A 20344-nucleotide genomic window follows, 5' to 3' on the forward strand; every position below is an offset into this window, starting at 1 on the left:
ACAAGTTGAAGCACACAGCACTTTGCAGAGTATGAAACCCTCAGCTGACATTGGTCAAAGATGTGTCAGAAAAGAGCACAGATTGTCTCCCTCTGTGTTTCCAAGGCTCCCTGAAAATACCCTTGCTCTCCACAGAATCACTGCTGCTTTGCCCCTGTGTCCATCTGCCCACCAGCCTCCTTGTGCTCCTCAGCCTTTGGAAATGGCCATTCTGGATTTTCATGCTCTGCTACTTTCGGAAAAACCATGTCGATTCCATAGTGTATTGTGTGAAACATTCTTAAGCACTAACAGCTCTTTCTTTGGAGAGGAGCACAGCTTTCATGGAGAGGTCCAAAGTGATAGGATGCTGGGAAGATTCTGCACACGTAATGTACAATAGGTGACATGAACTTTTGGTGAGAAAAGTGAATTGTCACTCTAGATGATAATATCAGCATAGAGTGTATGGGAAAATGGTGTTGTTAATAATCTAAAATAAAAGCTGACATAAAAAGGATATTCTGATGAATTGTTTTGCATGATTATTTACAGTATTACAGTTCCCACTATTTATATTTCTATTGAGTATTTGCTCTGCGGCATTCCTTCACCCGTTCTGTCTAATAAAGTATTCCATAAGATCAATTATTTGTACTGTTAACATAAAATTTCTTGTATATAATTACAAGGGACAATATTTGAGGGGAGGAGTTACAGTTTTCCTTATTTGATGACATACAATTATTGAAATGAGATATTATAAACTTTTTATTTTGTATATTTTTCCATCTATATCGTAGAATATCTCCCAAGAAAACCACCATTTTACGCTAAATATGAAGGGAAAAATTCGGCAGTATGTTTGTGGGATTCGAGAATGTGGAGACACGAAAGGTGTTAGTTTACATGGGAGAAATACCCAGAATGGCCAGAAAGGGTGCCATTCGAGTTCCACGTAGCTACATCAGCAAACCTGGTCTCAACAGACTAAATGCCTATTTCCCAGCCCTATAACTGGAGTGAAACGTAAACCTTAGGTTTACTTGACCATGGGTATTTAAACACTTTGGTCAAAAAAGATATCACAATGTACAAATTTTGTGTGCTGTTTGTTTAGTCAGGTGGTGTTTGACCATTACAACTGAGAGGTTTGGATTACACTTTATAAGCCATTCATGTGAAAATCCAGGTAAATGGTAAAGGTTCACAGAAGTTTTTCCTCATTACTACATTTGCTATCTGAAAATCATTTTAACAGTAACCTACATGAGTAGTGTGTACCAGGAAAACTGGGGAATCAAACAAACAAGGTGTGCTTTTTTAATAACGTAGTTGAATCCAAATCTTATTGCTGTTGTTATATGCACCTGTTGTTATTTGCACATATTCTCAGTTTTATGTCGCTATTGAGAAAAGCGTCAACAAAATGTAAAAGCATAAACCAAAATACAAAAGTAATAACGCAAACAAGAAAACACAGATATACAAAATATTTTCTTTCTCCAGCATTAACTTGGTCTTGGAAAAAATATAATAACATTTCTCAGGACTATTATTTTGTGTACAGGCAAGTTACTCCACCTTGTGTGTCCATGGGGAAAAGCCTGAGGCCAAGGGGGAATTATGGAGATTCAATGTACCAGTGCAGCTACTCCTGTCTGGAATATAAACAGCACTCAGAGGTGTTCTGCACCTCCAACCTACGGACAGGAATGCATGTGCAGCTGGCACTGCTGGCTCTGGGAGCCTTCTCTGTTACAGGACAGAGTCCAGGGTGCCAGTTGCTGGGGACGGCAGTCATGCCCAGCTTCTCTCAAGAAGGCCAAATAACCATTGGTGGCGTCTTCTACCTCCATGGAAAACCAGGTGATAGCCAAAACCAATTCACAGATACACCAATAACCATGGACTGCCAAGGGTAAGGTGGAGTGTGAATGAGTGTGTTGGTACCAGATAAATATGATTAGACTACTCAAGAAATGTATGAATGACATGATTTATTATGCCCAAAAGAAAATATATATGTATTTTCACAGAATTAATTTTCGAGAGTTCCGGTTGGCCCAGACAATGATCTTTGCCATTGAAGAGATAAACAACAGGACAGACATCCTGCCTGGAGTGACTCTGGGTTACAAGATATATGACACCTGTGCCTCAGTAACGTTCTCAGTACGGTCAGCCATGGCTCTGATGAACAGCTATGAGGAAATGCGGACTGACACATCGTGCTCCAGACCTGCAGCGATAAAGGCTATCATAGGGGAGTCAAGTTCAACAAACACCATTGCCATCGCAACAAGTGTTGGTCCTTTTCATATCCCTGTGGTAAGAATTACAGAAATTTTACAATATGTTTTAAATGTTCTCAAAGTATTGGGTAACGACAGTAAACTCTAAATCGGTGATATAAATGACAATTTAAGAGTGGGACTACAGTGGTAAAGTCACCAGGTAAGTTCCAGAAAATGTAATTTCTCGTGATTCCAAAAAATTGCTTAATGATTGTCAAAAATTTCACAAAGAAGATCCAAACTCTTTGAACTAACCTTAATTTTGTATTTATACATTTTCCATATGTTTAATACAGATCAGTCACTTTGCCACGTGTGCGTGTCTGAGTGACAGAAGAAAGTACCCGACCTTCTTCAGGACCATTCCCAGTGACTACTACCAGAGCAGAGCACTGGCTCAGCTGGTCAAACGCTTTGGATGGACCTGGGTTGGTGCTGTCAGGAGCGACAGCGACTATGGCAACAACGGGATGGCTACCTTTGTGGAAGCCGCCAACCAGGAGGGCATCTGCATTGAGTATTCTGTGAAATTTCACAGAACAGAACCAGAAAAATTACTGAAGGTTGTAGAGATTATCAAAAGTGGAACAGCAAAAGTGGTGGTAGCATTTTTAAATCTTTTAGAAATGAACAATTTATTGGAGCAGCTAACAGTTCAGAACATAACTGGTCTGCAAATGGTCGGAACTGAAGGCTGGATAACAGCAAGCAGTCTTGTGAGACCATCAAGTTACAGAATACTTGGTGGTTCCATTGGCTTTGCAGTCACAGGAGCTAAAATAAGCGGCTTAAATGAATTTTTGTTGCAACTTAATCTGTCCAAGAATCCAAATAACACTTTACTCAAAGACTTTTGGGAAACTGCTTTCCAGTGTTCTTTCACAAATGAAACCAATTCCATTTACAAAACATCCTGCACAGGATCTGAAAGTCTGAAGAAACTGAACAACCAATATACTGATACATCAGAGATAAGAATAACTAACAATGTTTACAAATCAGTTCATGCTATTGCACATTCTCTGCACAACCAGCTAGCATGCACACTAGAAGAAGGCTGTGCAAAAAGCCTGAATATTGAACCTTGGCAGGTAAAGCACAGTATGTGTAATGTGTTGAGTGAAACCCCAGATCTCAATAATACTATTTGTATCCTACTTTATTTGAGTATTCATTTCATAATTTATTCTTTCCTACTTTCATCATTATATATTCCTCATATTTGTGCAGTATGTTCCTAATTTCTACTTATTTGTATTGCCTTATTTATCTGTACTGAGGACAGTCAGGAAAGTATTTCACTGCAGTCGTACCAAGTATGGTTGTGTATGCAACAAATAAAAACTTGGAACTACTATAATATGACTTCACTAAGTTTTACAGAATCCAGATGGAAATGTTTTCTCTCCTTCAGGTGCTTGATGCTCTCAAAAAGGTCAATTTCACACTGAGAACTGGAGAACGTGTTTTCTTTGATGGAAATGGAGACCCAGCCGCTAAATACGACGTTGTGAACTGGCAGCTTGGTCCTAATGGTGCAGTGGAGTTCAAGGCAGTTGGCTACTATGATGCCACCTTACCGCCCGGTCAACAGTTTGTTATGAGTCCAGTCGATATGGCTTGGGCAGGTGGTCAAAAACAGGTAAGTGTGAAACCTCTAAATTAATGCACTTTGAAGAGTCCTCTCCCATGTTTTCTCAGCATGTTGTTTCATGGTACAACAACAGCAACTGCCACAAGACTACCACCTAAATTCCAGGGGAAGAGAAATTACACCGTCCCTCACTCTGCTTACCATCAGTGTTCAGAGGCTTCATGTGCTCTTGTGCCACACAGAAGCCCACGTCAGTGTGCAGTGAGAGCTGTCCCTCAGGCACTCGAAAGGCTGTGCGGAGAGGAAAACCCGTCTGCTGCTACGACTGCGTACCCTGCGCTGAGGGGGAGATCAGCAACAAGACAGGTGATGGATCACAATCAACATTTGTTTTACTACATACATCTTAATGTTTAATAGAAAAGATAACATCCCACTGGCTATAGCTAAGATGACAGTCACTAGAATAAAACTATTCATTTCCTTTCAGATTCTAATGACTGCATCCCTTGTGATCTGGAATACTGGTCAAATGAAAAAAGGGCCAGATGTGTGCTAAAAACTGTTGAATTTTTGTCCTTTGACGAAGTTATGGGAATAGTGCTTGTCATTTTCTCACTCTTTGGAACATGTCTGACTGTTTTAGTGGCCGTGGTGTTTCTCGCCCACAAAAACACTCCCATCGTGAGGGCCAACAACTCAGAGCTGAGCTTCCTGCTGCTCTTCTCGCTCACCCTCTGTTTCCTTTGCTCTCTCACTTTCATCGGCCGGCCCTCTCAGTGGTCCTGCATGCTGCGTCACACAGCGTTCGGGGTCACCTTTGTCCTCTGCATCTCTTGTGTTCTGGGCAAAACGATAGTGGTGTTGATGGCCTTCAGGGCTACACTTCCAGGCAGCAATGTCATGAAATGGTTTGGACCTCCACAGCAGAGACTCACTGTTCTTGCATTCACTCTCATTCAGGTCCTCATTTGTGTGCTCTGGTTAACATTATCCCCTCCTTTCCCCAACAAGAACATGAAGTACTACAAAGACAAGGTCATTCTCGAGTGTGACGTGGGCTCAGCCGTGGGCTTCTGGGCTGTGTTGGGCTACATTGGCCTCCTCTCTCTCATGTGCTTTGTACTGGCTTTCCTGGCCAGGAAGCTGCCCGACAACTTCAACGAAGCCAAATTCATCACATTCAGCATGCTCATATTCTGTGCGGTGTGGATCACCTTTATCCCGGCCTATGTCAGCTCACCGGGCAAGTTCACTGTAGCTGTTGAGATCTTTGCCATTTTAGCTTCCAGTTATGGTTTACTGTTTTGTATTTTCATGCCCAAATGTTTTATCATTCTTTTACAGCCTGAATTAAATTCACGGAAACGACTGATGGGTAAAATGCCCACCAAATCTCTTTAAAATGTATTTCTTTTTTGGAATAATCGAATCACGGTGTTAACTTAGACCATCTGGCAATATTTTAATATTTCACATTTAAATGATGAAATATAGAAACATACCATCTTGGTCCAAAATGTCTTTTTGTCTAATTCCTTAATTGAAGTGCAAAAGTTTAATAGGATTCCCTTTTGTTTACTTCCGAGAAGATATTAATTCAATGAGATATACACTGTTACAGGTGCAACTCAGAGTGCTTCGCAGAGTATAGAACGTGTGCCAGGAAAGAGCACAGATTGTCTCCCTCTGTGTTTCTATTTCTCCCTGAAAATTCCCTTGCTCTCTACAGAAGCACTGCTGCTCTGCCCCTGCCCCAATTTGCACACCAGCCTCCCTGTGCTCCTCAGCCTTTGGAAATGGCCGTTATGGATTTTCATGCTCTACTACTTTTGGAAAAACCATGTTGATCCGCTGCTCTTTTGTCCAAAATCATCTTAAGCACTGAGAACCACTTCCACGAAGAAGTAAAATCTTTGCAGACACAGTGTAGAACAATATTATTCATTCTGCTGATGGGAAAATGGAGCTGACATTTTACTTAAAAATCCTTTATATATCTTATTGAAAAATGTTTAAAGCATAATAAAAAAATTAGTAAAGAGGAAATTAAGTCAAGAATCATGTTCTTATTCATGTAACAATGCTCAAGACTAATCTAAATCCAACTTCTTTTTTTTTTTCATTTTATCATTTCACTTTAACAGTAAACTGTGTCACCTTCTTGCACTTGAAGTGCACTATTGTGGCAGAACAAAATTCTCATGCAAAAGAAGAAAAAAAACAAAAAGATGTGCCTAAAGTTTAGACAAGTTACACCAGAAAACTTTTTTTCCTAAGGAAAAGCACCTAATTACTTCAATAATATAACAAAAAGACCTCTGCAACTATTACCCGTTTATAGAAGTCTAACGGCTATGCGGTTAACACTGCACACTTTCCATGAAAAGATTTTAAAAAGCTGCATATAACATAAATGGGATGGACAAACATACAGACAAACAGACAGGTAGACAGATAAAGCTAGAGTGGTCCTTTGTACGGAGCCTCAGTGTTGCAGGTCCACTCCAGCCTAATGTCCAAGTGCAGTCCCAGATATGTCTCCACCACCCGCACTTCCTTTCCAAAATTAGACTGAATGCAATGGGCCCTTAGACCTCCTGAACTCTATCACCACCTCAGTTTTGTAAATGCTCAACTCCAGTGTGTTCCATTTGCTCAGCCTTTCACTGAGCTTTCTTTGTCTTTGCATTCTTTGTCCTATACCCAACAACTGCTATATTACAACAGCACAGAATGCCCAGCAGTACATGCTGGAGGCCTGGAGATGTGATGAGCTGAGTCCTTTGTCAATCTACTGAAAAATTCTTGTGACGACAGCCTTAACACCACCACTTATAGCTGGTGATGTTCCCCAGGTCCTAAAGAAGCAATGTACTCTCCTAGTCAGTCTGATTGTATCCACACAGAAGTGCATGTAGTCCAAAACACAGACAATTAATCTGTCTATATCTTCCTCATGTTGTTCAAGGACCACTTCCCAGTTTGTTGTCTCAAAGTAGTGACACAGACTCTCATCAGCTTCTGGTGAAAATTTCTCTGCTGTTGTGATGGTCAGCGGATGTTGTTGTACACAGCACATATACATGGGCATGAGGCAGATTGGTTGTGTATCAGGTTGCGGCCTGATATGCCAAGTGGGGGCAGTACTAGTGAGTTGTATACATCTACAGTGTCAGCATACAGTAGATGCAAGATCCTGTTCTCGTTTGTAGTGCACCTCAAAAACTGACTAAATGTAGGCAGAGATGGGGTGAGAGGCGGATGGTTAAAGTCTCTAGAGTCTACAATGAATGCACTGGGATACTTTATCTGGAACTTTGTGATCGCTGCATGGACACACTGCTTCTCCATTAGCAGAAGGTGTCATCTAAACAGCAAACAAAATGGTATGTGAAGACTCTCAAGGCATATAATATAGGTATATGCTGATGGGTGCAACAAGCTCAGTGTTAGGGTTGCAGATCTGTTCCTTAACCATAACATGTCCAGACTTACTTTACAAAATTTGTTGTTCATAAACACAGCAAGCAGTCCACCTTTTCCCTACAAAACTGTTTATAATTTCTGTCCATGAGTACAGCCTGAAACCTATTCAGCCAAATTTGAACCAGGAAAATGCCCATTTAACCATGTTTCTGTTCTGAGACTACCTTCAAGGTGCTCTCTCTATGTCCTGGCCAGTAATAACTCTTCCATTGTATTTGCCAACACTTCCCATAAAGATGGAGGGCACACACTGTGTGGATGGCCTGGTCTTTGCTTACTGTTTCTTTCCTACTCTGCAGCTCAGGTGCCTCTGCTAATGTTCACACGGAATATCCAGCCTCTGCTCCTCAGAGTCAGCAGCAGATTCCTCCTATACACCAACCTTGCTGCTGTCAGGGTTATAGCCCATTGTGAGATAGAGCACCCAGAGAAGAGACAATAGAACAATTAACCAACTCCACAGGTGTTTGGCAAACACTGTGAACAAAAAGTAAAGGCTACTGGTGTAGCTTTGTGTAGCAATAGAAAAAAGAAAAACTCAAAAGAAAACATGAAAACACTGCTACACTAGGCAGCCATGGTGTTACCAAGAAGAATTGTACAGAATGGCTGCATCATGGTGTAACCACCATCTGCCTCCTCCATGGAGGCACTGCCTTGGATCACCTCTGGGAGGCCAGGGCACTGACAGTTCATTGCCATGCAGTATATAAATATGAGGTAACACTGACGAATCTGTGAGTAGAGAAGACTGGCACAGGGTGCACTATGCTGCTACTTGGAAACGTGCTTCTCTTTCTGCTCACAAGTGCTGAGGCTCTGGTCTGTCATCCTCTAGGAACAGAAGAACTGTCACAGTTCTCAAAGGAAGGCGACATCACTTTAGGAGCTATCTTTTCTTTTCACCAAAATCCTGTCAGTGTAGATCCCACTCTTCAGGTCAACCCAGGAAATATCCGATGTGAGGGGTAAGACAGAACTGGGATGAAAAATTCAGAATGAGTGCAATGAATGACTACGATGCATTATAACAACTGCTGTAAGGTCCTAGGATGTAAACAAAAGAAAATACAACCTTACTTAAAATTTGAAATAAATTATCTTTCGTAACTGGCTATAAAAAAAATACACACTTCCAAATATTTTTCTTTTATTTCTTATTTAAAAATAAATTATTTAAAAACATCATGTCTTTTTTACTTAAGTATTAAAGTATATCATATATAAAATACTATAAATTTTCAGAAAAATTTAGATCAGTTTGTATACAATGCATATTCTGGTAAAATCTTAATGCAGCTTGTATTTTTTCTATTAAAAATTTTTAGTCACCTTCAAAAAAGCTGATAGGCATTACTACTACTAATAATAATAATAATAATAATAACAACAAATAGTAACATACTAACAGGGGGCGCAGTGGCACAGCGGGCTTGGTCGGGTCCTGCTCTCCGGCAGGTCTAGGGTTTGAGTCCCGCTTGGGGTGCCTTGTGATGGACTGGCATCCCGTTCTGAGTGTGTCCCCTCCCCCTCTTGCCTTATGCCCTGTGTTGCTGGGTTAGGCCCCGGCTCGCCACACCCTGTATGGGACAAGCAGCTTCTGCCAGTGTGTGTAACATACTATATATTAAGCTATGTCTTGCAAGAGCAGGTTTCACAGTAAAAGGATATTCACTCTGATGCAATTTTAAGATTTTCTGTCCAGCGCAGAAAAAAATAATTTCAGATTATAGTATCAAAGATGATGAGCACTCATTTCTTTGTCATAACTTCACTCACTTTGCTCATTTTGGCAGTCTGGATCCAGGAGAGCTACAGTATGCCATTACCATGATCTTTGCTGTTGAGGAGATAAACAACAGCTCAGACATCCTCCCTGGTGTGTCTCTGGGCTACAGGATATATGATTCATGTCCCAGCATTCCCCTGTCTGTAAAGGCTTCCCTGGCTCTGATGAACAGTCATGAAATGTTGCCAAAGGCCTGCAGCACAACCTCCAGCGTACATGCTGTGATAGGAGAGACCACCTCCACTTCGACAATAGGCATCGCACGAACAGTAGGACCCTTTCACATACCTGTGGTGAGTGAACTTCAGCTCTAAATACTTCCATTTAGCAATTTCATGGTTTTATGTCGTGACCACTCATGGTTATTAATTTGTCAAATCATCTCTCTATCTAGAAACAAAGTAAATGCATATTGAAAAGGTGAATAAATGCTGCGCTCTGCATTAAAAGAATATTTTTCTACTGTTTTTGTTGACTGTCTGTTCACTTTAAAGTGACACTGACTAAAAAATATTGAATATGCATGGACAGATTCATCAGCTTTGCAATCAGCGAATTTATAACAAAAAGTGTCCACTGGCTTTTATTTCGGTTTTAGCTCAGCCACTCAGCAACATGTGCATGTCTTGGAAACAGAAAGGAGTACCCTACATTCTTCAGAACTATACCCAATGATTACTACCAAAGCACAGCACTGGCCCAGCTGGTCAAATATTTTGGTTGGACCTGGGTCGGGGCCATCAGAACTAATAATGACTATGGCAATGATGGGATGGCTAACTTTGTAAAAGCAGCTGAGAAAGAAGGGATCTGCATTGAGTATTCACTGGCCATATACAGAACCGATCCTCAGCAGAAATTTCTGGATGCAGTTGATGTCATTAAAAAGTCAACCTCAAAAGTTATTGTTGCTTTTGCGGATGGCACAGACCTTCAGATTCTTATCAATGAGCTCTTTTATCAGAATATTACTGGTTTCCAGTGGGTGGGCAGTGAGGGCTGGATAACCTACAGACACACTGCCACCCAGATAAGTTATGCGGTGGTGGGTGGTGCTGTGGGCATCGCCATCCCCAATGCCCACATACCAGGGCTGGGGAACTTCATAGTGAATGCCCGGCCTTCCACCACACCTGGGAACACTGGTTTAACAGAGCTCTGGGAGCATGTTTTCAACTGTACACTGATGCCACGAAATGAAAACAGGACAAAAGCATGCACTGGAGCAGAGTGGCTGGGGGAAACACAAAGTCGCTTCACGGATGTGTCGGACGCTAGCCTCCTGAACAATGTCTACAAGGCTGTGTATGCTGTAGCCCATGCATTGCACAACCTCATCATGTGCGAGAGTGGAAAAGGACCATTTGAGAACAAAACATGTGCAGACAAGAAGAAAATTCAGCCGTGGCAGGTAACAGTAACCTCGCTATTGAATTTTATCCAGCTTGCTCCTTCTGTTTGTGTAATGCACTGCTGCAATGTTTCCTGAGACATACACTACTTTAGAGAAAAGCTTTTGCTAAATGAACAAACATAAATAAGCGTAAATGTAACACCACAGATAAGTACTGACTCGAAAGATAATGTACTGTCATATTACATTAAGTTCATTTCATATTCGAAGGTGGTATATTACTTGACCAAGGTAAACTTCACGACCAAACACGGAGAAAGGGTTTGCTTTGATGAGCAGGGTGACCCTGCAGCAAGGTATGCTCTGGTGAATTGGCAGCTAAATGCTCGGGGGGCTATTGTGTTTGAGACCATTGGAGTGTACGACACTTCCCTGCCTGAAGGACACCAGTTTGTAATGAAGGACACCATTAAGGGCATCTGGGCAGGAGGTCAAAGTGAGGTAAGGTGTAAACTCGATTCTATTCTGAAAATGACATTCTGTTTATCACAAAAATGAAGCTAGTGCAAACAAGTTGCAAGTTTGCTCAAAAACTGATTCACATTGTTGAAGCATTTTGGTGTAGCCACTTGATAAGAACCAGGAATTAAATAGATTGGATCTGTTTCATAGCACTTGAAATGTTGACTGCTGGGCCTTTGGGAATCCCTCTTTCCATTGGCAATTTAAAGGCTTTAATGCCTAGACATACTTGATGTTGTTATGTGTATTGAAAGATGGAGATCATGTTGCAGGTGCCAAAGTCTGTATGCAGTGAGAGTTGCCTTCCAGGGACGCGCAGAGCTTTTGTGAAAGGAAAGCCCATCTGCTGCTTCGACTGCATTCCTTGTGCAGATGGAGAATTCAGCAACACAACAAGTGAGACTGTGGTGCTCCTTGTTTGCTTACTAATACTACACAGGTTCATTGTACTGCAGAGCAGGCATAATATCTTCATCTACCTAACACATCTCATTGTGCTTATACTGATACTTACCCAAGGAAGAAGAAAAAGAACAGGACACTGAATAAATAGTATTACTGAAACAGAATACATTTATAATATCTTTTGAAATGTATTACTTTAGGGGGGTGCAGTGGCACAGTGGGTTGGACCACAGTCCTGCTGTCCAGTGGGTCTGGGGTTCGAGTCCCACTTGGGGTGCCTTGCGACGGACTGGCGTCCCGTCCTGGGTGTGTCCCCTCCCCCTCCGGCCTTACGCCCTGTGTTGCCGGGTAGGCTCCGGTTCCCCGTGACCCCGTATGGGACAAGCGGTTCTGAAGATGTGTGTGTGTGTGTGTGTGTATTACTTTACTCTAAACAGAATCCTCATATTTATAGATGCAGTGACATGTGCCCCCTGCCCTCCTGAACACACAACAAATGAAGAAAGAAACAACTGTAACTTACAAAGCATTGAATTCCTCACATTTGAAGAGCTTATGGGCATACTGGTGGTGATATTTTCTGTACTTGGTGGGTGCCTTACTATCACAACAGGGCTAATATTCTACTGTTATAGACACACCCCAGTAGTCAGGGCCAACAACACTGAGCTGAGCTTCCTGCTGCTCTTCTCGCTCACCCTGTGTTTCCTTTGCTCTCTCACTTTCATCGGCCGGCCCTCTCAGTGGTCCTGCATGCTGCGTCACACAGCGTTTGGGGTCACCTTTGTCCTCTGCATCTCTTGTGTTCTGGGCAAAACGATAGTGGTGTTGATGGCCTTCAGGGCTACACTTCCAGGCAGCAATGTCATGAAATGGTTTGGACCTCCACAGCAGAGACTCAGTGTTCTTGCATTCACTCTCATTCAGGTCCTCATTTGTGTGCTCTGGTTAACATTATCCCCTCCTTTCCCCAACAAGAACATGAAGTACTACAAAGACAAGATCATTCTCGAGTGTGACGTGGGCTCAGCCGTGGGCTTCTGGGCTGTGTTGGGCTACATTGGTCTCCTCTCTCTCATGTGCTTTGTACTGGCTTTCCTGGCCAGGAAGCTGCCCGACAACTTCAACGAAGCCAAATTCATCACATTCAGCATGCTCATATTCTGTGCGGTGTGGATCACCTTTATCCCAGCATATGTCAGCTCACCGGGCAAGTTCACTGTAGCTGTTGAGATCTTTGCCATTTTAGCATCAAGCTATGGAATGTTGTTCTGCATATTTATTCCAAAATGTTACATTCTTTTACTGCGACCAGAGAAAAACAACAGAAAACATATAATGGGTAAAACATAATCAAAAGCACAATAAATATGATTTATTCTGCTGTTATGACCCTCTTACCAATAATTCTAATCACAAAGAATAATAACAGGACATCATTACTTTATTGTTCATTACTTTTCAAGTTGACATAATATGTCTATAAAACACTAATAATAAAAGTACATTTTTGTGATTTTATGTGATTGTATTCCTTGTCAAATCTCAATCTGCTCAGGATTTTTAGATATATCACATTTTAGTTTTGCATTAGTTTTAACTCCTGTAATTTCATTAACAGTTCTTTAACTGATCCATTTTTAGAATTATTCTTGTATTTTAAACTAAGAATCATGTGTTGAATGAGTGTGCTGTCTCCAGTATCCAATACCCAATAAATAAGGCCATCCTTTATGTAGAGACCACTTCAATTGATGGTAAAAAAATCTGTGTAATAACAAAACCGGCATGTAAAAAAGTGTTTAGCTTTAGATTACAGACACAGCCTGATGTCCCAGTATAAAAAGAATAAAATTAACAGTTAACTGACAGCCATTGTCATTATAATAATATGGCAGGGTTGTTCATGCTCTGTGTCGGTGTCATGCCCATGCCCTCAGCACAACCACAAGCACCCGGTCACAATCAACGCAGCCGGGTGTGAAGAGCACCAGTCCATTGCTCCCTGGTTGCTGAATCTCTTTGAGAAAACCATCCGTCCTGCACTCGTGACACCTCTGCCTCATCTTACTTGCCCTTCTCCGTGCATCTCCCTCCTTGTTCCCTTGCCTGACTCCTTGTTCCTGTTCCAGTCTCCCACGGCATCGACCCTCACATCGCTTCATCAACAACGTCTTCGGATTCTCCTCCTGAACAGTGTTTGTACCTCAGATTGATCCATGCCTGTCCCCGACCACGAGTATTGCTTTGCTCCTTGTACCTTTGCAATAAATGATCCCGCAAGTGGGGCCACACACGGGTCTCCTGTCTGGTCTGTGTGAGAGTCAGCCCTTAGCAATTGCTCCTCTGGCTGCCACTGCTATTCTCTGAAACAATCGGTGTTGAGAAGGGCATGAGCTAGCTGCTGGTGATGTGCGCCTTCCTTCCTCATGATAATGCTGACAATTCATTTCAAATTACAATGGTACCTCCTAGTCTACAGTCAGTCGATCCCTCAACTTCACAATTATTTAAAGATCATCTAGTAAATGCGCTGAGACTGGTCTTTATTTCCTTAATCTATTAATTGATTGTTCCCTTATACCATGACCCCACATACAGGCAGTTACCTCAGGACTCTCAGAGGCATTCAGTACACAGTTATAGTACACACACACACACACACACACACACACACACACACACACACACATTTTCAGAACCGCTTGTCCCTTACGGGGTCACGGGGAACCGGAGCCTACCCAGCAACACAGGGCGTAAGGCCGGAGGGGGAAGGGGACACACCCAGGACGGGATGCCAGTCCATCGCAAGGCACCCCAAGCGGGACTTGAACCCCAGACCCACCGGAGAGCAGGACTGCAGTCCAACCCACTGCGCCACCGCACCCCCGTACAGTTATAGTACCAATGATTAAATTGTCTACGTTACATTGACATCTACATTTACTCCTTTAGCAGATGCTTTTCTCCAAAGTGACGTACATCTCAGAGAAAATACAATTTGTGTCTACCGAAACAGATCTACAGGAAAAAATAATGCAAGAGAAAAAAATAAACCAAACAAGATTAAAAAAAGAAAAAAAAAACACATTCAGAAGGTACCTTCTTAATCCTTAAGTGTATTCTGTTCTTTCCCAAATTATTTTGCAGGTACTCCAAGCTGTCACCTGGGTCAGAGGGGCAGATGTAAAGGAAATACAATCAAAGAAGTCCATTGGGAAAAGGCCTTACGGCTTTGGGAAGTCCTGAACTGGGACACGCTCCCCAGTCAACATGTTGAGTGCTATAAAACAGACCCCTTCCAATCTAGAGGTTGGCAGGAGCTATAACTTGCAGGATGAAGGTGTGGGTAGCATTGCTGCTGGTGGCAGCCTTTGCCCCAGGCGTGCTTGCGCTGGAGTCCTTCTGCAGGCTCCAGGGCCAAGCTCCACCACCTAGTCTGTCCACTGATGCTGACATAATCATCGGTGGCGTGTTCTCCATCCACAGGAGTACTGAGGAAAAGATACATCCATATACCTACAAGCCACAGGCTCCATCTTGCATCAGGTTCGTGTTCATATAAAAAAAAATAAAAATAAATGTGAGTGGGCTGAGAAACTGTTTAAAGATTTTTTTTAATTTGGAAATGAGTCTGATAACATGAGCCATTTGTGTCCTATAATGTAGGGCATACTTTACAAGTTTTCCTTTTCGGTTTGGCAGCTTTCGTTTGAATTTAACCACGCTAAAATGCTCTGGTTTAATAACACTGCCTATTACAAGAGCAAGTCAAAAGGTATCCGTAATAATTTGCATTTCATCAGATCTTCACACTGCAAATACTTTTTGATTTACTCTCATATAAAAGACATTTCAGACATCTTTAAAAGTTGAGTATTCTATCAAAAAGTCACCATTTGTCTTTGCTTTTCAGACTGAATTACAGAGAATTTCAGTTTGCCCAAACAATGATCTATGCCATTGAGGAAATAAACAACAGAACAGACCTACTCCCCAGTGTCTCTCTGGGTTATAAGATATATGATGCCTGTAGCTCCATTCCATTAGCAATTCAATCAGCCATGGCTCTGATGAACGGCTTTGAGGACACTCTGACAGACACATCCTGCTCCAGACCTGCAACAGTAAAGGCAATCATAGGGGAGTCTGGATCTTCTCCCACAATTGCCCTCTCAACAGTTGTTGGATCTTTTTCTATTCCATTAGTGAGTAACCACTGCTTCCTTTTGTCCTACACAGGACAATTTTTCAGTATAGCAGCAAAAAGAAATATTTACGATAAAGTAAAATCTCCAGCAGCTCAGTCAGTTCTAAAGCATGGGTGTTTTTTTTTTTCAAAATTCAACGGCGATTGTTTCCTTATCTCTGTTTATGTATACAGATCAGTCACTTTGCCACATGTGCGTGTCTGAGTGACAGAAAAAAATACCCCACCTTCTTCAGGACCATTCCCAGTGACTACTACCAGAGCAGAGCACTGGCCCAGTTGGTGAAACATTTTGGATGGACCTGGGTTGGCGCTGTCAGGAGTGACAGTGACTATGGTAACAATGGAATGGCTAGCTTTGTGGAAGCTGCTAAGCAGGAGGGCATCTGCATTGAATATTCTGTGACTGTCTACAGAACAGATCCAAGAGAGAAAATTCGAAAGGCTGCGGATGCAATTACACAGGGCACCGCAATGGTACTGGTGGCTTTTGTGGCACTGGGGGACATCATTCCACTGCTCCAGGAGCTCGCACTTGTGAACCTCACAAGACTCCAGTGGGTAGGCAGCGAGTCCTGGATCACTGCCACAAGCCTGGCAGAGACTCCCGAGTACAAATTCCTAAAGGGCTCTATTGGATTTGCAGTTGAAAGGAGGAACCTGGAAGGACTAGAGGAGTTTCTGATAAATGTGCGCCCAACACAGGCCCCAGGTAACAGGCTTATGAAGGAATTCTGGGAAACAGCTTTTGCCTGCTCTTTTGAGAAAAACAGTGCAGCTGCAGATAAGACTCAATGTACTGGCTCAGAGAGCTTGCGTGAACTGAAAAATCCATATACTGACTTCAGTGATCTTAGAATTTCCAACAAGGTATATACAGCAGTTTATGCTGTTGCACATGTCTTACAAAACCTTGTGCAAGATGATACAAGTCACTCCTCAACCAACAGCAGCCCTGGACAGAAAGTCAGTCCACAGCAGGTAAAAAGCACATTACAGTAACAGAACCACAAAAGAAAAAGATTTTTTTCAGTAATATACACAAAAGAAACTGCTTTCATGTTTTTGAATTATGTGCAGGTCGTGAATTACCTCAGAAATGTAAACTTCGTAACAAAAACTTCGGAGAAGGTGTCCTTTGATTCTAACGGAGATCCAGTAGCAAGATATGAATTGGTAAACTGGCATCCTGCTAATGGTGGAATCCTGAAATTTAAGACAATCGGACTATATGATGCTTCATTAGCCATACAGGGTCGTTTTGTACTGGAGCAAGGAAGTATTGTTTGGGCTGGAGAACAGGTAGGAGACAACACAAGCAACATAATAAGTTCATATTAGTATTGATATAAATGTTTCTGTCCTATTAATTCACGCCTCCTTTCTGCCACAAATTACAGCACACAAAGGCAGTTTCAAAGCTCCCACAGATTTCTAGCTCTTTTCCAAAAAAAAAGACATTTAAGTGATCAAAACATGTTCACTGGATACAGAAACTCAAAACAGCATAAAGTGTGGGAGAAAACTGCAAAAGAAAGTTGTTTTTGGCAGACAAATAATTTTTGCAGATGTCAATGCCCTATTTTTTCCCCTTTAAAGAGCAATATTTCCTAAGTTAGTATGCTACAGAGCTCTTCTTCTCTAAGAAGGCAATAATCACCACAAACACAGTAACTGCCATGTGTTCCATACAGAAGCCCACGTCAGTGTGCAGTGAGAGCTGTCCCCCAGGCACTCGCAAGGCCGTGCAGAGAGGAAAGCCTGTCTGCTGTTATGACTGTGTACCCTGTGCTGATGGGGAGATCAGCAACAAGACAGGTAAATCAGAGCCCTTTTGTACCAATAAAATGCTGAGGACTTTCGAGAATTACTAAAATTCTAATTTAGACATTAAAAAAGTAACTAAAATAGACATCATACGAGATCAACTTTCATAAGCCTTCTTTTGTAGAACAGGCAAATCTGTTCTAATCAAAACATTTGTAATTGCCTTACAGATTCTAATGACTGCATTCAGTGTCCTGAGGAATACTGGTCAAATGCCATAAGAAATGCATGTGTATTAAAAGCTATTGAATTCCTGTCCTATGGTGAAATTATGGGAATAGTGCTTGTCATTTTCTCACTCTTTGGAACATGTCTGACTGTTTTAGTGGCCGTGGTGTTTCTCGCCCACAAAAACACTCCCATCGTGAGGGCCAACAACTCAGAGCTGAGCTTCCTGCTGCTCTTCTCGCTCACCCTCTGTTTCCTTTGCTCTCTCACTTTCATCGGCCGGCCCTCTCAGTGGTCCTGCATGCTGCGTCACACAGCGTTCGGGGTCACCTTTGTCCTCTGCATCTCTTGTGTTCTGGGCAAAACGATAGTGGTGTTGATGGCCTTCAGGGCTACACTTCCAGGCAGCAATGTCATGAAATGGTTTGGACCTCCACAGCAGAGACTCACTGTTCTTGCATTCACTCTCATTCAGGTCCTCATTTGTGTGCTCTGGTTAACATTATCCCCTCCTTTCCCCAACAAGAACATGAAGTACTACAAAGACAAGGTCATTCTCGAGTGTGACGTGGGCTCAGCCGTGGGCTTCTGGGCTGTGTTGGGCTACATTGGTCTCCTCTCTCTCATGTGCTTTGTACTGGCTTTCCTGGCCAGGAAGCTGCCCGACAACTTCAACGAAGCCAAATTCATCACATTCAGCATGCTCATATTCTGTGCGGTGTGGATCACCTTTATCCCGGCCTATGTCAGCTCACCGGGCAAGCTGACTGTAGCTGTTGAAATATTTGCCATTCTAGCTTCCAGTTATGGAATGTTGTTCTGCATATTTACACCAAAATGTTACATTATTTTATTAAAGCCAGATCAGAACACAAAAAAACATATGATGGGAAAGACATCTTCACATGGATTTTAAAAGTGTAATTATTCCATAATTGACACAAAGAGCTAAAAATAGCCCCCCTTTACCTTATATTTATAGATAAATATAAATATATTTTTTTTACAACTGTTAAACAGTTTACAATAATGTAAGTACCAAAAATGTCAGTACCAAAAATGTTGGAGCTATATAACACAATAAAGCAAGGAAAAATTTTAGAGTTCAAATTTCTAACTCAAGAACAGAGAGCTACTAATGGACCCTGTAAGAGTCCTACTGCGAGACACAAAAACCTTTGCAAGAAAACATGATATGTAGTCACCCTGGATATGAGTCCTGTATCTGCACAGTGTCCAGCCTGTGCACAATAACACTGCTATAGCAACAGTGGGAATGTTTTGGCTTCCCTTTTTTTCTAGCAGTGCCCAGTGACAGACTGGCTCTGGTCTCCACAGGCAATGTGAAGACTGACTGCACATACCAGCCTAGGAGCAAATGCACTGTACTGGCAGGACCCTTTCTTCTGGCTCTGACCTGCATGCTATGGACAAACATGCTGTTCTGTCTGGTGAAGAATAACACAGATTTCATCTTCATTCATTTACATTTTCTGTCTAAGGAGCATTGTTAAGAATAACATTCATTCATACACTTTCACTATAATGCATTTAAAATAAAATCCCTAACAAGCCATACTAATTCCTACACTTAACAAAATAAAGCCTGTTTTATACTTTGTGTCCATTGTGTACTGCTTGTTTTATCATGATAAGAATTAGCATAATAGAAAATACTTATCTGAGCCAGTGTTTGATTTTGTAGGAGGGCTTAAAGTCAGAAGAAAGCAAAGATGTAACAAGGGGTATAGGGGGATATGTTTTCCCAGTGTCCAAGTGAGTCTATTGTATGTATCTCCCCTGTATTTGTGTATAACCTCACTGAGTACTATTGATAATAGACTGTTGTGAGGAAAAGGTTGTGAACCTTTTGGATTTATACAGATTTCTACATGAATGGCATTCATTTACATTTACTTTTGAGCATTTTTCAGATGCATTTTTCCAAAAGTGATATACAGCTCAAAAATAAAACAAAAGTGCATCTCACAACAAAGAGAAGGCTAAGTTGGTCCTTGAACATTTTATTCATTTGCTTTTTGATTTGAAATTGAAAAACAAAATGCAAATTACGATACCTTCATTCATTTTTTTGTTTTAAAAATGAAAAATAAATAATGAATTAACTATGTTTAAAAACCATTTTTTTTTTGCTCAAAATATAAAATATTTAAAATATGCCTCATTTATAGTTTCTTAATTCTAATCACTGAGTGAACAATGAATTCAAAGTTGCAAAAATTAAAAGTTATGTGAATTCAGTGTTAGGACATGAAAAATTACCGCAAACACAAGAGTGAACTGAACAGAGATTGGCTTAAACAGAAGAAATTCTGCATTTTAGAAAAACCAAGTCAGAGTCCTGGCCTTAGTTCTAATGAAATGTTATGGTAATTTTTGAAGTTGGCTGTTCATTGACGACATTGCAGAAATATACATGGACTGAAACAATTCTGTAAAGAGGAATAGGCCAAAAAACCCATAATAACTGTACACTTCTGATCAGCAGCTACAGGTAGGTTTGATTATAGTATTTGTTGGTAAAAGAGGTTCAACGCATTATGAAAACTTAGGAATCACACACCTTCTCATAGTTTACATTGAATAATTACTTTCAATAAAGATATGACAATGTATATTCCTGTGAGCTATGTGTTTAATCTGCCTTGATTATTTTGGCTTTGATGAAGATCAGCTCACATTTTAAAAG

The 20344-nt window shown here is 41.4% G+C and overlaps 3 protein-coding genes across 3 annotated transcripts; all 3 read left to right on the plus strand.

Moving 5' to 3' along the window:
• Nucleotides 1-1751: 1751 nt before the first annotated feature.
• On the plus strand, nt 1752-5274 carry LOC108932331 (extracellular calcium-sensing receptor-like). Its single transcript, XM_029255586.1, has 6 exons — nt 1752-1900; nt 2019-2310; nt 2573-3367; nt 3691-3918; nt 4113-4236; nt 4361-5274. The coding sequence occupies exons 1-6, from the start codon at nt 1782-1784 to the stop codon at nt 5272-5274; spliced, it is 2472 nt and encodes an 823-aa protein (XP_029111419.1). The 5' UTR covers nt 1752-1781.
• Nucleotides 5275-8205: 2931 nt separating this feature from the next.
• Nucleotides 8206-12782, plus strand: olfcj1 (olfactory receptor C family, j1). The gene is made up of 6 exons (XM_018748596.2): nt 8206-8327; nt 9156-9441; nt 9747-10559; nt 10773-11003; nt 11297-11420; nt 11884-12782. Exons 2-6 carry the CDS (start codon nt 9190-9192, stop codon nt 12780-12782), a joined length of 2319 nt encoding a protein of 772 aa, XP_018604112.2. The 5' UTR covers nt 8206-8327; nt 9156-9189.
• Nucleotides 12783-14766: 1984 nt separating this feature from the next.
• Nucleotides 14767-18550, plus strand: LOC108932249 (extracellular calcium-sensing receptor-like). The gene is made up of 6 exons (XM_029255895.1): nt 14767-14978; nt 15346-15637; nt 15814-16620; nt 16720-16941; nt 17334-17457; nt 17637-18550. The coding sequence occupies exons 1-6, from the start codon at nt 14767-14769 to the stop codon at nt 18548-18550; spliced, it is 2571 nt and encodes an 856-aa protein (XP_029111728.1).
• Nucleotides 18551-20344: the final 1794 nt, after the last annotated feature.

Source organism: Scleropages formosus, chromosome 10, assembly GCF_900964775.1.
Source record: "Scleropages formosus chromosome 10, fSclFor1.1, whole genome shotgun sequence".
In the NCBI taxonomy this organism is placed as follows: Eukaryota; Metazoa; Chordata; class Actinopteri; order Osteoglossiformes; family Osteoglossidae; genus Scleropages; species Scleropages formosus.

Coding starts and splice junctions, on each gene's coding strand:
- LOC108932331 (XM_029255586.1), top strand. CDS start 1,782: ATGCCCAGCTTCTCTCAAGAAGGCCAAATAACCATTGGTGGCGTCTTC. Junction 3,919..4,112: donor GGGCAGGTGGTCAAAAACAG/GTAAGTGTGAAA, acceptor TGTGCCACACAG/AAGCCCACGTCAGTGTGCAG. Junction 4,237..4,360: donor GGAGATCAGCAACAAGACAG/GTGATGGATCAC, acceptor ATTTCCTTTCAG/ATTCTAATGACTGCATCCCT.
- LOC108932249 (XM_029255895.1), top strand. CDS start 14,767: ATGAAGGTGTGGGTAGCATTGCTGCTGGTGGCAGCCTTTGCCCCAGGC. Junction 14,979..15,345: donor CAGGCTCCATCTTGCATCAG/GTTCGTGTTCAT, acceptor TTTGCTTTTCAG/ACTGAATTACAGAGAATTTC. Junction 16,942..17,333: donor TTGTTTGGGCTGGAGAACAG/GTAGGAGACAAC, acceptor TGTTCCATACAG/AAGCCCACGTCAGTGTGCAG.
- olfcj1 (XM_018748596.2), top strand. CDS start 9,190: ATGATCTTTGCTGTTGAGGAGATAAACAACAGCTCAGACATCCTCCCT. Junction 9,442..9,746: donor GACCCTTTCACATACCTGTG/GTGAGTGAACTT, acceptor TTTCGGTTTTAG/CTCAGCCACTCAGCAACATG. Junction 10,560..10,772: donor AGAAAATTCAGCCGTGGCAG/GTAACAGTAACC, acceptor TCATATTCGAAG/GTGGTATATTACTTGACCAA.